The 16,575-nt window shown below is 42.2% G+C and overlaps 1 protein-coding gene across 1 annotated transcript in view; it reads right to left on the reverse strand.

Annotated features, from left to right (window-relative positions):
- PARP14 (poly(ADP-ribose) polymerase family member 14) overlaps nucleotides 1-16,575 on the reverse strand; it is a 37,346-nt gene that overhangs the window by 2,001 nt on the left and 18,770 nt on the right. Inside the window, exons 20-35 of the mRNA XM_064662059.1 lie at nucleotides 15,308-15,465; nucleotides 14,347-14,658; nucleotides 13,312-13,451; nucleotides 13,187-13,220; nucleotides 12,265-12,474; nucleotides 11,458-11,694; nucleotides 8,119-10,382; nucleotides 6,333-6,563; nucleotides 5,873-6,094; nucleotides 5,361-5,424; nucleotides 4,305-4,454; nucleotides 3,532-3,594; nucleotides 2,764-2,931; nucleotides 2,401-2,607; nucleotides 1,709-2,317; nucleotides 1,044-1,174 (exon numbers count right to left, since the gene is read on the reverse strand). Coding sequence (XP_064518129.1) covers nucleotides 1,044-1,174; nucleotides 1,709-2,317; nucleotides 2,401-2,607; nucleotides 2,764-2,931; nucleotides 3,532-3,594; nucleotides 4,305-4,454; nucleotides 5,361-5,424; nucleotides 5,873-6,094; nucleotides 6,333-6,563; nucleotides 8,119-10,382; nucleotides 11,458-11,694; nucleotides 12,265-12,474; nucleotides 13,187-13,220; nucleotides 13,312-13,451; nucleotides 14,347-14,658; nucleotides 15,308-15,465 — 5,200 coding nt within the window. The remainder of the gene's footprint in view (nucleotides 1-1,043; nucleotides 1,175-1,708; nucleotides 2,318-2,400; nucleotides 2,608-2,763; nucleotides 2,932-3,531; nucleotides 3,595-4,304; nucleotides 4,455-5,360; nucleotides 5,425-5,872; nucleotides 6,095-6,332; nucleotides 6,564-8,118; nucleotides 10,383-11,457; nucleotides 11,695-12,264; nucleotides 12,475-13,186; nucleotides 13,221-13,311; nucleotides 13,452-14,346; nucleotides 14,659-15,307; nucleotides 15,466-16,575) is intronic.

Here is a 16,575-nt window from a genome sequence, read left to right on the forward strand (position 1 = left end):
CATTGTCATTTCTAGAAACAGGCTGCTGTACTACTGCTAGAGGCAATGTTGTAAGATGCCTTCTGTACATCTCAATCATCTTTACTGATGATTTCCTCACTAAAGAATAGGCTGTAGTGATAGCATTACACTGAATTTGTTTCTCTTCTAGACCTAAGCCTGAAAGTCAAACTTGCTTCCTTAAATGCGTAACTTAGCAACACATAAGAAACTCCTATATAAAAATAAATTGGTGGGAGGATAGATGTTGCTGGCTCCCTATGCCAACAATGTGAACATACTCAAGGAGAAGCAGTGTCTCTGCATCAAAATATAATCTGAAAGGCATTGCTGTAACATCTTTCCATTTTTATTGGAAAAAGACATCATGTAATTACATGATTTTTTTTTCTATAATACACTGATATTTTGTTCTAATTGTGTTTTTCTGACCATACTTATTGAAGCTCCTGATGGAAGAAAATTTTCAAACACATTAGTCTCACTCTTATTTTGACTGTATTTTCTCCTATTTATCTCTTCTTCTGATTCAGAATGATTCCATCTTCTCCCTGGCAATTAAGTCCCTGTGCATTCTGTTTCAGATTTCTTAATAAGCAGAATCAAATCTTGACACTTTGGTTAAAACCAACAGCTTAGTGAAAGGCTCTGGGAATGACAGAGAAGAAGTTGTAAAATAGCTTTATGGTCAATCTGCAAGGACTTTATATTTTTCCTTGTGTTCTGAACACGCTTGCTCATGCTTCCATTTCAATATAGAGTTTCATAATGGGAAACACCACATTAACTAGTGGGTACCACATTAGTTTAACACAGAGTCAGCCTAAAGACTGATGGTCACTGTTTTTGCACTATTAGAAGGCAAAAATGGCAGAACAATTCTTATGAAATTTGCTTTGCTTTTTATCCACCCTGTAGAGTGCCAGGGAGACTGACATATGAAAGGTTTATTGGGTTGTAGACACCTTGCAAACAAATATTTAGAAAGTATATTAATGTTTCTAGCCCAAGCATGGACTTTTTCCCCCCCCAGAGGATTTCACCTTCTCTATGGTAAAGTTGGCACAGGTTGTCCTAAACATCTTCTCAACTGTTCTATAATCCGGATGTGATGGCTTGAGATTCACCAGTTTGACCCGTTCATTTTGCAAGTCTTCCCACTCCTTAGGGAGCTCTGTTGATTGCAAATATGTAAAACAGAGATTACATTATTATGACAGACAACTAGCTCAGCTTCACAGGCACATCTTAAAACCAACTGCATAGAGGGGGCTAAGAGGACAGTACCGTTCACAATACTTTATTCTACAAGTACTCTCTCTCTTCCAAACATCACTGGCTCTGTAATGAACATAAAGTTAAAATTCTACATTTTCTCTAGTCCAATTATCCCCATAGCAATATCTAACTAAAACAAACTGGAAAACCCCACTTCATACACCGCTTCCTTTGTCAGACTTCAGCATGAAATCTGTGCTCACTAGTCACGTATGTATGGATAGTATTTGGTTTTAACATTGATGCTCTGGTTTCAGTCACACCTGCCACTAGCTATAAAAATCAAAACTGCTGGCTATGGCATGTCCAAAAAAAAAGCCAACTATGGAATATCTTACTTTTTCTAGGATACCTGAGATGGCATTTATCAGAAGCATCATTCATTAATCACTATTAAAGTTTTTTGTTATTTAGCAAAAGTGTAATTCACCTTCATTCTTTGACACACGCTGAATGTTTATAGTTTTCCCTTGGTCATCATGAGCCTGTAGAGTATTCAGATCCACCTTGTAGTTCTTCTTGTTAATTTTGACATTGAGATATGGTTTTTTAGCTAGTTTGGCATCCTCCAGCTGCATATTTGTCCGTTTATCAAAAGCAACAAAGGTATCGTTGCTTCCTAGATACCTCCATTCTACCAGGTTAGAAAGAAGTTCTGCCTTGGATTGTTCTTCTTCAACGTCCTTCATTTTTTGGACCATTTTCTGAATTTCTACCAAAACAAACCAGACATCTCTGCTAATACCAGAAATAGTAATTACTGGGGGAGAAAGTTTACTGTCAAGCTGAATGGTGACATGCTTTCTTCTCTGGAGATCTACTAAAGCAGCAATTTCCCTCTCACCAAAACTTTCAATTAGCTCATTTGTAAAAGTAGTTTCACTCTGTTCCTTTAAAATTAAATCCTTTATCCAGGACTCAGCTGCATCCACATTTTCTTGGCTTTCTCCACAAATCTGAAACGTGACTAAATTGACTTTCTTCTCCAAAATCACGGGCTTTTTCTTCTCAGTAGACTGTTTTTTGCCCCAAAGCAAGGCTGTAAATAAATATATGTCACTAATTAGTTGTAAACAGAAGAACTTCAATTTGCCCATGCACACAGAAAACCCACCTACTTACATTTAAGCATAGAAAACCACGAATCCGCCGTGGATGACTCCAAATCTTCTCTTTTCTTCATGCTTTCATAGAAGTCCTTCAGCATATTTGTCTGGAAGATGACGATTTTAATTGTCTCTAAATGCTGTACTGATTTTTTGCTTGCAAATTCCACTATGGCATCCAACATTTCATCAGCCACCTTTGCTGGACTCTGTCCTGCTTGACCTAAACAAAAAGAAAAGGCACGTAGCAGGGAACAGTTTCTTGTACAAGTCTACTGTACAAGAAATGTACAAGAATGTACTTACCCACATTAAGTTTGTCCCAGTTTCTGAACTATCCCCATCACAGCCCTCATTGCTTCCCCAAGAAAACACAAACCTGTTCCAATAGCTGGGAAGGCAACAGATTTGTACATCCTTTGCTCACACTCGTGAAGCACTTTGGAGACCTGACTCTTCACGTGGTTACTGGAAAGCAAGTGAATGATTTTACTGCACAACAGATTTCCACCTTGTGTAGTGATAAAGCCACTTTGATGCTGCCCAGCTGGAAGAGAGAAGAAGATAAAGAAGGAGACATTTTCAAAGGGGCTATCTCTTCTGGAGAGACAGCTGGTTCTCCTGATCCTAGAAGAGAACACGAAGAAGTGGAAAGAGATCTACGGTGAACTATATTATCCTGGGTTTAATTAATTCTCTGGTTTTCTCTGTAAATACTCTGCAGAGATTCTTTGAGGAATCAGTTCAAGTAAATATGTGTTTTTCAGTTTCCTGAGATCTCTGCTACAAAGTAGTTTCCTATTAAGTACAATGTAAGAATTTAGGATGACTTTAAATGCAGCTCACTTGTATTTAAAAGCATGCCAAATTCATTTATATGAGAAATCCTTTCTTATGCCACTTATTTTTTTATGCAACTAGAATGTGCCTTTCTGTGCTCATGGAGGCCAACCCAGGGAGCTGGAATTTTACAGCTCTACTGATCTGCCAGAATGCAGAGAACAGAGGAATTATGACAAAGTTGTCCTGGTTTCAGCTGGGATAGAGTTCATTTTCTTCTTAGTAGCTGGTACAGGGCCGTGTTTTGTATCCAGGATGACAATAGTGTGCATAACACACTGATGTTTAAGTTGTTGCATCAACATACCGTACTGAGCACATTCGTCTACCACCTGGGAACCAGCAGCATCCATAATGGCTTTGGAGACCCCTTAAATCACACAACAAAAGCATACACATTTGTTAAGTCAAGTCAATACTCTGCCCAACTTCTGTACTCTACAAATGCCCTAAATTTTTGTATGGCAAAATCCCACAAAGTACAAAACCTTGACTGTTCCCCTAAATCCCCTCCATGGCACACTGCAGTGGCTGCCTTCACTGCTGATTACAAATCATTAAGAACAACTCCTATTTCATTGTTTCACCACCCAAACCCATATGGCCTTCACCAAACTCTCCCATGGCTTTGAATGTTATCATTTGGTATCTCTCATGTGTCTAATTCACAATGTCAGAACCCTCTGCTTCTTACAGGTCAATTTACTTAACCAGGACTTTGGCTCATAGTGAAACGTTTTAGGACAAGAGCAGTTTTTCAGAATTCTACTTGATCTAAACATTCCCTTTTATTTAAACATTTAAATTTAAACATTCCCTTTTATTTAAACATTTTATTTAAACATTTTTGGTTTCAAGCAAAAAAAATCTGGTCAGATGCCTTCTGTTTGGAAACTAAATTGAATATTTAGGACATGTAAAAAAGCGATTGAAGATCTATTTCGGGATTAATCACAAATCCCTCTCTCTCATCTGAAAAATATTTCATTAAAGTTTCCCTTATGGACAATTCTTTCCCCTACCCCCTTCTAAAAACTAGCCCAAATTTATCCCTAAATGACTACATCTTCAATACAATACCTGTTTTGGCATCAAATGACTGATTTGATATGTTTACAATAACCTCTGTATCTTCCTTGGTAATATCTCCACTAATTGCTTGGAGCGTGATGGAACCAATCCTCATTTCATGAACTCCCAATACTTCAGTAGAAACAGGCTTAATGAAACCTGCAAGGGAAAGAAAATATCTTCAGTCACTTCTCCTCTAGTTTGGGATATTACTCTCTTCCACTGATGGAAACTTCTGTTTATCCTTTTAAGGAATATGCTCTAGATCAGTCTGATGGATGTCCGATGTCTCTGCTTTTCTCTTTACTCCAATTCTGAAGGCTGGAAGCCACAGTATTCTTCCTGCTCAAAGGCTGCCAAAGTGAAACCATTTTCTATTCCTGTAAATTCTTGCAACACGAATTCAGAAAATGGCCTCAGGGTTTGTCTGATCTGAGCAGCTCTGTAACGCAGTTTCCTGAATTAACCCCTACAAGAAATGGAGTATCCAGCTTTAGCACTGCCAATAATGGAGATCCCATCACATCAGTTTTGCAAGTGATTTCATCTTTACCTTCACAGCTACAAAACTGTTCCTTCCTTCTAGCCTAAACTTCGCTAAGTCATATTTTATCTGCACACTCTTAATTCATCTCCCTGGTACCCAGCAACTGAGAAGAGTGAGCTGTATATCCTTATGAATAAGCCTCTGCCCTTGGAGCAGTTCACTCAGATGCTTTTGCTATTGGGTCACATCCATTCTGTGTATATATATCTCTATAGAGGAGATTAAAGGTACAGAAATACATATCACTCATGGCTTGTTTGGCAAAGTTCTTCCACTTGGGTTTCCTATTGGGACACTCTCTTCCATATGATGAGATTGGCCTCACCAAGAGTTGAGCATGCCCTGGACAAAAGAATTCCTACAGATTTTACAAATGGCATTTAAGAAGGAAAGTCCATTAGGAGGAAGAAAAATGCCCTGTGCCCTGATGATTTATTTCGTTTCCTGATACATATAAAACCACTCCACAGTATTTACATTCTCCCCCCTGCCCCACCTCCTGCCCCTACACAACTTACTTGGCTGTGGTGCTGCAGCATTGCAACTTGTAGCTACCCTATGTTCTAGTTCAGTGGTAAAAGCCTAAGGAGAGAAAAAAGGTACCAAAGACAGTATTTCACAGTTTATCCATGGAATGTTTCTATAATTAAGAATAACAGCCACGTAGCTCTTGCTGAGCCCCCTAATGGAATTTACAGTTGTATTTTGATGTCATTAAGAACAGCTGAAGACCCAGTGTAGACAGTATGATAAGAAATAATGTCTCTGAATTGCCAGATCTCCTCTGTCAAAAGACGAGGGAGCATCTACAGGCATTTGCAGCCAGCAGTGAGGCCAATTTTGTCTGCAGCTTGTGCTTGCTGAGAGTTTATATTTCAGAGACACTGGAGAGACATCCCACTGTCAGTGGCCCACAGCAGTAAGAGAGAGCTAAATTATTCCCTCAAGAAAGCAATATAACTAAAATATATTAGTAAGGCACAACCAGAACAGCAGGTAACATAGACAGCTTTGTCCTGAGAAAAACTACCTGAATGTTATCAATGTCTTTTGGATGCAAGAGAAAATGAACTTCCTGGAGATTCTTCGGAGTGTGGCTACTACTGAACTCAAACACCACATCAAACATTAACTTAGAAACAATGCTTTTAGGAAATCCAAATCCTCCAGTCCCAATAGCTGGGAAAGAGATCGATTTCAGTCCAAGTTCTTCAGCTTTCTTCAAGCACAAATTCATTACATCTTCTAGGACCTGAAAAACACAGCAAAGATACTTTTTTGCTAAGGCATTATTTATTATCGGTTCCAAAGAGAGTAACCAGTAGGAAAAGAAGCTCTCAGTGCGTCAAAGCACCTTTAAGGTCACTCCAACAGAAGCAAATGGAGTCAAGCCATCTAAATTAAGTAAGCTAAAACCTGAAACTTCAAGACAGATCACAAAGACATCTGTTTCCAAATTTATTTATTTTAATTTAATATTTGAAAGGTACCTTCTCTGTCTCTGCTCCATTCCACCCGGGTAGTATGGCATGAAACACAGACTTGCAGGCCAGAGCATATCCACTGGTGCAGACCACACTCCCTGGACCAGAAGCCTGACTTTGTTTTTCTTTGTCAAACTCTACTTGGAGTGCTGGTCCAGCTCTTTCCAGCAAGGCTTTGCAAAGAGGCCCCACGCCAAACTCCAGATCTGAGCCAACACTGTTGACAACAACATCCGTCTGCAACAAGATTACAGCAAAAATATCTGTAGCCGGACTTGGAGCCAAAATATGCATCAAGACAAACAGCACTACCAAAGCCACACATGGCATAAGAAACCAGATTCCCCTGGAGCAATAACCTGGTTTTCAGCACAGCTTCTGGACACTGAGTCTTCCCAGATTTGTAGGAAATCTGTGGTAGGCAGCATTAGACCCACTGTGAATACCAACACCACAGGTACTATGTGTGAGCAGGTCATCCATCCACCCACTCATCCACCCATCCATCCATAGCTCTCAAGGCCTCAGCGGTGGTGAAGCTGTGAATCACCTTATCCTGAGCAGATGCCAATGCTTGGGCAGGTGAAATAAACCCATCCTCTGCCATTTGTCTCACTCCTCTCCCCAGATCCAGACTTTCCTACATTTCCTTGTGAAGAACCACTGCAGCATTGCTCCTTCTTGTCCAGCATCATCACAGGATGCAAAACATAGGTATTATATAAGGTACACCTAATGTCGAAAGTTTAATGTCCCTTTCCTCCATTTCACTGATGTGGGATTGTCTACACCTTATCAGAAAAGCAGCACCTCATGAACCAAAATCAGGCAAAGGGAGGTAGTTCTGCTGTCATGAAATAAAACAGGTGAAGTCCTGAAGTTTGGTGATTACTTTGCTTTTTTCCACTGGAGATGTTTTAACTACCAAGCAATTTGACATGTGTGTCATACGGAAGTTTTTTTCATGGCTAGTATTGCTTTCTTGGAATCAGCTTTTACATGCACCAACATGGCCACTGAAATAGGAGGATAATTATAATAATAATAATTTAGGGATATTTTAAACTCCAAAGTATGAAAACCAGCAGTTGCTGAAAAAGATTTATCCAGATGCACTCTACATCACTGAAGAAAAGAAAACATAAGGGGAAACCTACATCAGAGGTGTAAATTGAGTCTTAATGGTCTATATGAGTCACAGTTAAACCCTTTGCTAACAAAATGAATAAAAAAATAAAATGGGAGAAATCTGGTCTAGACTTTGGTAAAACAATCTGAACATGGACTCTTTTACGGAGTCTCTTTTCTAGAACTCAGTAAATTATCCATAGGCTGTCACTTTCACCCATCCAAAGAATAGGGAACTAAAAAAAAAAGCTCCAACCTCCTTGTTAGCCTTCCCAAAGCAGCAGCCTGGGCAGCTACTGATTTACCATAATATCCAACCAAGATAGCTGCAGATCATACAAATAATTGTACGAGGTATTTCTACCTTCTACAAGCAAACTATTTTACATGTTGGCCTTAGATCTGGAAAAAAGGAAAACAGAACCAAGCTGAGAATAAAACATCCTGAGATTCAAAGCTGCCCTCTAGAAACAGCTGCAGAGGGACAGATCCCAACCAGCACTCAGTTTTGCAAGCTTGCATCCCTGTTCAGCTAGCACACTCTTGATTCCTTATGTAGCAAGTGCCTTGTAAAACAGTATGACCTACTGTTCTTCCTTTTTTACTTACACTAAAGAAGATTTTACCATAAAGTTAGAGAGCAAGCAGAAAATCGATGACCTACCGTGGCTTCCTGAGTGTTTTTCTCCTCTACGTGGACACAAAGTCCTTCCTTTGTAGTAACCATCTTCACACCTTCTTTTGTCTTCTCCTTCTGCCTTTTTCTCATCTTACAGCTTTCCACGCGTGGTGTTGGGGAGGATGATTTACCTGAAAACACTTCTTTTACTGTCTCACTCAGGACCTGAACGGTTTCTTCAGCATTATCTACAAGATGGACCTCCTTCAAGCTGCTGTCCCCCATGGATCCTTCCAGCATCTCCTTGATGGCAGATGCAATTGAATCTGCACATGTCTGCAGTGGAAAACCAAAAATCCCTCCGCTTATAGCAGGCAGAGCTATGGAAGAACAATTGTATGTTTCAGCTAGTTCTAGACTTTTCTTCACTGCCTTTTTTAACAACCATATACACTTTTCTGGCTCCTCCTTCCTCCACCTGGGCCCAACAGCATGAATGACGTTCTTGCAGGGGAGTTTCCCAGCGCCCGTGAGAACTGCGCTCCCGGGCTGGAAACGCCCGATCATCCTCACCCGCTCATTGCACTCTTCTTGCAGTGCTGGACCAGCAGCTCTTAACAGTGCCCCAGAAATGCCACCAAGGAGCTGTAGGTCTTCATTAGATGCATTCACCACAATATCAACAGGATAATCACTCAAGTCACCTTTATACACTGCTACTACAATTCCATGTGGCAGTCTTGTTTCGTAGTAGAGCTTTCTTTTCACTTTCTCACCCTTCCATTGTTGTTGTTGTTTTTCTTCTTCTTCCTTGATTCTAATGAAACAGCTAAATTTCTGCTTTGCCTCAAAAACACAGGAATCTTGCCTCTCAATGAAGAACTCTTTGGCTCCTGGCTTATCAATTGGCACATTTTTTGAGTAAAGGGATGAGACAAGTTTTTCAAACATGTTGACTGCTTCTGGCACTTCTGCTCTTGGTCCCCTCAGGGAAATACATGGTGTCTTGATGTCAAAACGTACTGTCACCCCTTTCTTCCTCAATTCACAATAAGCACCAGATTTCTCCTTCTCTATGAACTCTACCACCACTGAATTTGCTGGGATTATTTTTTCCACAAGCGTGTTTTTATCTATAAAATCATTAAGCTTCTGATAAACCTCTGTCACAGCCTTAGAAAAGCCAGCAATAATCACTTTATTTTCTTTTCCAACAGACTGCTCAATGATTACAGTTTCCTGGGAAGAATTGTATGTCTTATGCAAGGAGACAAGAAGTTTCTTCCACTGCTCTTTTTTCATGACCTCACTGTCCTCCACATTGATGCACTTGGATTCTAAGCTGGTTTTTATTTGCTTTTCTGCTTCTAAAAGGTCTTTGGGAGTATCTCCATACAGCAACACAGTATCCTCCTCAAGTTCATAAAAAGTATAGATTTTTTTCTGAAGGAATAACGTATCTGACATTTTTTTATTATCCAAACCCTGTAGATAGTGGAAAACACGGGGATCAATGGACACTGATGTACAAGGCATACTCAACACCTTTTCCAGTAAGTCAGCTTTGATTTTATATACTTCCGCAGGTAATCCACACAACTGAACAGCCTTTTTTTTGTCATCATAAAAGATCCTGAGGCATGGATATTCCTTGTGAATATTCTCTTCTAACCCAGCATTGTGTAGCACAGCATACTTCCCTGGGACCACTGGCACAGAAATTTCTATGCTTTGTTTTTCCCTTTCACTTTGCTTCATGGCCTTTTCCATGCATTCCCTCACTTCTTTCTCTGCGCTCTCCACTGCTGCTCTGCTGCCTGCAATCGCCACCATGTCCTCAGAAACATCAGTTATGATCAAAGAAACATCTTCCAACAACCTGGTTTTCACATCTCCCCAATCTGCTGACTTGACTTTACATTTTATAGCTGTGTAACGTGCCATGATACGTGAGAACTCCTCAGAAGCATCTTGCTTCCACGTCTTGATCAACTTAATCATTGCCTTGTTCTGCTTGGAGAGAGATGACGAAGGGCACAACGTGACGTTGGGGTTTGCATGGTCTGCCTGAGGCCATTTGAGCTCACAATGGCAAACTGCCATTTCCTGGTTTATGCCTTGGATCAGTTTATTATGCCTTTGTAAAAACTGCCAGACATACGGGTCTAGTGGCACCCCAACGGGGTCTGGCATCTTGATAGTTGGTCTTTCTCCTCCGTAGAGAGCTGTTCCCAGAGAGTGGTAATAGGGATGCACAGAAATCAGTGTCTGTTCCAGCAAATGCCGCTTTTCCAAGACCGTGTTCACATCTGAAAGGCAGTGCACATATGTACAAACACACAGATATCATTAACTTCAAATCAAGCAAATGTCTCTGGTTGTAGAACTATTACATTGATTTTTCTTTTCTCTTTAATTTCAAACAGCTATTTTTATGTCTCTCAGATTTCCAAACCACTCTGTAGGGGACAATGGAAGAGGCTTGGCTCCTACTAGTTGGGTAAATATGCTTGTGTCTGCATTTACATGTAGAGCTACACCTTACTCTTGTTTCCTAAGGAAACTTCACCACAGAGCAGGGCTATATCAACATATACTATAAATACTCCTTAACTTTGAATGAAATTCTTCAGGCTAGTGCATTTTACCCTTTTTTCTTTTTGCCATTTTAGTTGGAATGGACTAAGCAAAGAAATTAGAATGTTGGCAGTGACTTAAAACCACATTATAATGATCCAAATTACATATTAAATTCATGTAAAAAATATTCTTAAGAAAATTCTGAGAGTCAGATGAAAAGGAATCACTTGGAAGATAAATCTTTAACTAAAAGGAAATAACTTCACTAAGCCAGGAGTCTCCTAACACAGAGGTATTTCCCAGAGGTTGCACAGCACAAAAACAGGACAGTGATTCAACACAAGGAATAGTAACTAGATTGTTCTTTAGCTCTATTCTTGCCTGAAATGAAGATATTTCATCCTAATTAGTTTCTGAAAGTGAACTGTGAAAGCTGAAGTCATTGACAGATCCTGCTCTCTCTACCTCTAAGGACAATTAGTTTTGTACTGCAGATAAAACCCTCTGCAAATGGGGAAAAAACACCAGTGTGAACAAGCCATGCACAAAGCAGACATTAAAAGGAATCTTTGATAAGATAAAGGAAAATAAACACCAAAAAGAAACCAAACCCAGGAAAACCGCAAGAGATTCTGAAACCCTAGATATGCAGCAGTATTTCTAAATCCAGAGCACTCGGGAAAAAGGCAGCATACGCCGACTTTAGCGACAGCAAGCCAGGCTTTCCCTAATGAAAAGTCTGCAGTGATTTGCTTGCGAGTTGTCTGCCTGCGAGCACCTTGGTCAGGCAAAAGACAGTGTTACCTTTGCGATCACAGAAAGTAATGATGGCTGAGTTCTCCTCAGGGAAGAGCTGGACATCTGACACGGGCCCCCCTCCGTTCCGCGCACTCTCAAAGTAAACTGTGATGTAATCTGGGGAAATGCTGTCCGGGAGGTTTTCGGCCTTGATGGTCCGGGTCAGTTCAAGAACCCTGGCAGTCATTCTGAATTCTCTGACTCTCTTGTGTTGTAAACATGTTTTCACAAATTCTTCAGTATCTGTAAAGAGAAGAGCAGGATGAAGGGACCGTGTTTTCCTGGGTCGACATCAGCCTCAGCTATCCATCCTGGAAGAGAACGAACCCAGTCTACTTCTCCCTGTACTTGGAACAAAAGTGTCTTGGGTGCCAAATAAGTCTATGTTGTAATAAAAAAGGGGAAAAGCACATAACCGTGTTACTCTGTTATTCACTACCACTGTGTCTCTGTTCCCATCTCAGAACTCTCCTGTCTTCTCAAAAGGAGACTTTATATAGCTCAACAACTTGCAAAAATCCCCACATTCTGTGCACTTCCAATTCTTCTTCATCTAACCCAAGGCAAGATGGGAACAATGAACCATTCTCATCCAATTTCAATGAATGGATGCACCACCATTTTCTTTTTTCAGTGTAACATTTGGGTCGCAGACACTTTGGCAGAGCTGTATGTAAGACATCTTTCTTGAGAGACTGCAACCCAGGTACTTTTATAAAACAGTCTGGATCTCTAACAGGAGAGGAATCGGGCTCTGAAAGCTGTTACTTGTACATATACATGGTGATGAATGATGGTGTCCCCCTCTCTTACCAAGACTTTGTATAAAGGTAGCTACAGCAACATTTATTTCAGGTATCACTTCCACAGTGAAGTCCTCATCTACAGTCAGGCCGCTGATGTTCTCCAACAGCAAACGTAAGCAGTTTGGACTGCATTTTTGTATGTTCTCAAACACCACCAAAGGTGAGGTCTCTGCAGAGCCAGCTTCTTCCTGGAGTTCGCTGCTTGGAACAAAACTCTCTGCAGCACAAAGATAAGTACGTCACAGAATGTTGGTACCCATTTCCCGGAATAAGCAGACTCTTCTTACCCTTACTCTCCTTTCCTTCCCCAAGAAAAGAAATTGCTAACCAAACAAATACTGCAGGGTATCCCTCAACATTTTGGGATCCAAACCAGCCCAGATGCAATATTCTGCAAGCTGCAGTCACCTTCTGTGGTGGCACAAAAGTAGGCATGAGTAAACAAGTCAAGGTCACTGGTGTTTCTCTGGGTCAGAGACTAAACTCAACTAAAAGCCATTGAGATAATTGGCCACAGCTGCCCAGGTGTCAGTAAGGGTTGGGAGAGACTCTGCAGCCTCTGCATCTGTTTCTTAGCCCTGGTGCAGGTGTAACAAGCCTGAACACAGCCCAGGACATCCACAGGCACCACAGGCCACCAGCAGCCCTGTGTGACTCAGTGTAAAGCCCCCTGATGACCACCATGCCCTGCCATCAGTGCAGCAGGAAGCTAAACCAGGCCCATTGTCCAAGTCTGGCCAGGTGAACTCCATTTGTGGTGATCAAGTCTGCAGTGTCACCAGCCAGACATCTTTCCCTCTATCACCTGAGTCACACTACCAAACTCAGAAACTTTCAGCAAAACTGCCCCCAGAATGGGAGCCATGTGTGGAGAAAAGCACCAATATCTTTTGTTTCAGGAAGAATCAGAGTGATGGATAGCATTTTACCTTTTGTTTGAAGGTTGCTCATGGCATCCAGAGCCTAAAATAAAGTGAAAGCAAAATATCAGTGACAGATTTCATGCTGTCACCACTGTTTCAAACCTCTGGTTGAGATTATAATTTTTATTCACCTCTGTGGGAGCTAGTTTTTCTTCAAGTGTCTCCTCTTCAGTAGCTCGTGTGGTTTCAGGCTCTGTGACAGTCAACTTCACTTTTCCTTTTCCTTCCAGATGCAACTCATGAGGCTGTCTCTGAAGAACTCGTTGCTTCACTAAATTAAACACGAGAGATGCAAAGCTCAGCTCTATCACGTGTTTCATGGGGGTATCCACTGAGTCCCCGCCCCCAAGCCTTTCATATCCTCTTTCAGCCAGTGCCAAGATGGCTTGTGGCTTGATGTCCTGAACTTACCGGCTCTTTGAGTCAGCAACCGGGATACATAAGGCAAGGAAAAAAAAATCTCTCTGTGTGTGTTTATGCACATACATGCATATGTATGTGTACATCTAACCCAACTGCAGCTAAATCCTTTCCAAGTTTAAATCCTTTCCAGCAAGTTTAGAGAAATACTGGCATGTTATATATGTCATATTTTATACATATATATATGTAACTAGCACATATATTGTTAGATTAGTGTAACCTTTATTATCCCAAGAGCAATCTGGAGAATACTAGTGTGCATCAAGATTAATATATATAGACATATAGCTCGTAGGATATGTTTATTAGCTTATAGCTTTGCTGCAATACATAATCCAGAGGATAGAACTAAACACCACATCTAAGCATACAGATAAGAAAAAAATCACAGAATCACAGAATATTCTGAGTTGGAAGGCATCCACAAGAATCGCTGAGTCCAAGTTTTGGCCCTGCACAGGACATCCACAAGAATCACACCATGTTTAGAGACTACCTATACTGTATATTAGGGGGTGTACATGGCATCTATGTACTATAGATACTGTAGATGACATACTAGACAGGAGATAGTATTACAACTAAGTTAGAACCTATCTTTTAACTAGCAGGAAGTTTAGGCTTGTGAGTTGCCACCCCCAACACCCTCACTCATCCCCGCAGGGAGCCCACACCCTGATCCATACCCCGAGCCCTGGACCCGCCGGGTCCCCCGCCCCGACCCGCCCGGCCCGGCCGCTCACCCTCGGGGCGGGCGAAGCAGACGAGGAGGTGCCCGGTCCCGGTCTCGGCATCGGTGCCGGCCCGCAGCTCGCACTCGCCGCCTCCCGAGCGCTTCTGGCTTTGGAAGTAGCAGAGCAGTTTCTTCTTCAGGGCGGGCGGCGGCTCGGCGGAGCCCCAGTCCCCGCGCACCAGCAGCGGGAAGGCGCCCGGGCGCTGCCCCGCCATCGCCGCACCGACGGCTCCGCTCCCCGCCGCTTTCGCTTTCGCTTCCCAGAGCGGCGGCCGCGCCTTTTCCCGGCAGGCACCCGCCTCTCGGGTCTGTCGCGACACACCTGCCCCAGGCCGGCTCCTCGGGACCCCCGTCGCAGCTTCACACCTGCGCCCTTAAGCTTCTCTCCCCCTCGAGCACCTGAAGCTGCCTCGGGCACCCCCTTCACCTGACAGAATGTTCCCTCTGCCCCTGTGCCGGGGGCTGCCAGCCCGTGTCGCTGTTGTCCCAAAAGAGTTTCTTTCACCCGCTGTACAAGAGGCCAATCCACACATGCAGTCGAGCATTTCATTTATTTACAGTTCTGTGCAGAAAGAAGCGCTGGGTGGCAAATCCACAAAGTCAGCACAGAGACTACCAAAGCGGTTTCTTTCACTGTTCATATATTTTATCAAACAAAGGCAGTAATGTTCCTTGGCTACAAGTTACTTAGGTCTCTTATTAATTAGTCTCCTGTCTTCTGCTGGTTAACGATTGTCTTACTTCTCATGCCAATTAATCCACATGCTCTCAATCTTTCTCTTCTTTTGGGTCGGTGGGTTTCTTCACTTGGTGGGCCAAGTGAGTTGGTGGTCATGATCTCCCCTTGCTGGAATTACCATTACCCCAGTCAAAGCTGATTCAGCACAGTTGTTATCTTTAATAGTTTCTTCTTTATCTTGGGGATCCTGCCAAATATCCAAAGGTCAGTTTGTCAAGATGCTTTTACTTACCTTCAGATTTATCAACATGTCTAATGGATGTCTGCTTTCCTTGGTCATCCACAGCATATTTAAGTTTCATATCCACTGTGTATTTTTTCTCACCAGTGGTGACTGAAATACTTTTCTGCTTTCCCCTGTAAGCATTTTCCAACTGCATATTTGTGAGGCTGTCAGAGGGCACATGGGAATTGTTCTCAAAATATTACCCCAGTCAAGCTGATTCAGCCGATTTGCTGAGTTATCTTTAATAGTTTCTTCCTTATCTTGAGCATCCTGCCAAATGTCCTTGTGGCATTCTTCACATTCACTGTCAGTGGTACATCCTTCTCCTGAAGCTTTGGTAACCTCATCCTAGGTCTGAGATCACTGAGACATGTCGAGCTCTAAACCTTAACAAGGCAATTCTACCAACAAGTACTTTGTCTAATACCTGGACAGCAATTAGAGCTTTCTTGCTAGCTGCTATCTGTTTCATGGATTAAATCTCCTTTCTTGTTGATTAAGCTTGAAAGTATACAAAGATTAAACCTCAGAGAAGATGGTTTCTTAAGAAAACTTTTACATATGCCACATTCTGCAACATCGCTGCTGGAGGAACAAGGTCAGGGTGGAACAAGCAGTGTCAGGCTGAAGCTCTACTTGGGGACGGTTAGGTTGGATATTAGGAAAAGGTTCTTCATCCGGTGGGTGGGTAGGCACTGGAACAGGCTTCCCTGTGACCAGGGAAGTGGCCACAGCCTCAAGCCTGACAGAGTTAAAGAAACATTTGCACAGTGCTCTCAGAGCTCTCCTGTGCAAGGCCGGGAGTTCCACTTGATGATCCTTGTGGATCCCTTCCAACTCAGGATATTCTACGATTCTATGTCCCTTTGTGTGCCCCTGCCCCCCACCTTTGCCTTTTGATTAGAATAAACTGGATAAGTAGCATCTGTCACTCATCGCCTGCACAGAGCCCAGTGCTGCAGGTTTCTGTTCCATGCTGGATGCCCATGGCACCTGTAATGCAACCACTGGTGAAAAAACACCTTGGTGTCCTCTGCAGCTTCTTGTGGCAATGGGAAACTGAGAACTGATGCAGTACTGTCTTCTGGAGGGAATGGTCAGACTGGTACCAGTGACCCACCAGCTGCAATGAAGCACCTGGAGCCATCTCCTCTGGCTCCTGGCACACTGACGAACCATGGACCATGGGTATTGTTACAGAGATGTAATAAGTTTATTCATTGTAAAAGTAAAACTTAAGACTTTTGGCCCCCATACCCATATCTTGATTTCAA

Source organism: Pseudopipra pipra, chromosome 7 (genome assembly GCF_036250125.1).
Source record: "Pseudopipra pipra isolate bDixPip1 chromosome 7, bDixPip1.hap1, whole genome shotgun sequence".
Lineage (NCBI taxonomy): Eukaryota > Metazoa > Chordata > Aves > Passeriformes > Pipridae > Pseudopipra > Pseudopipra pipra.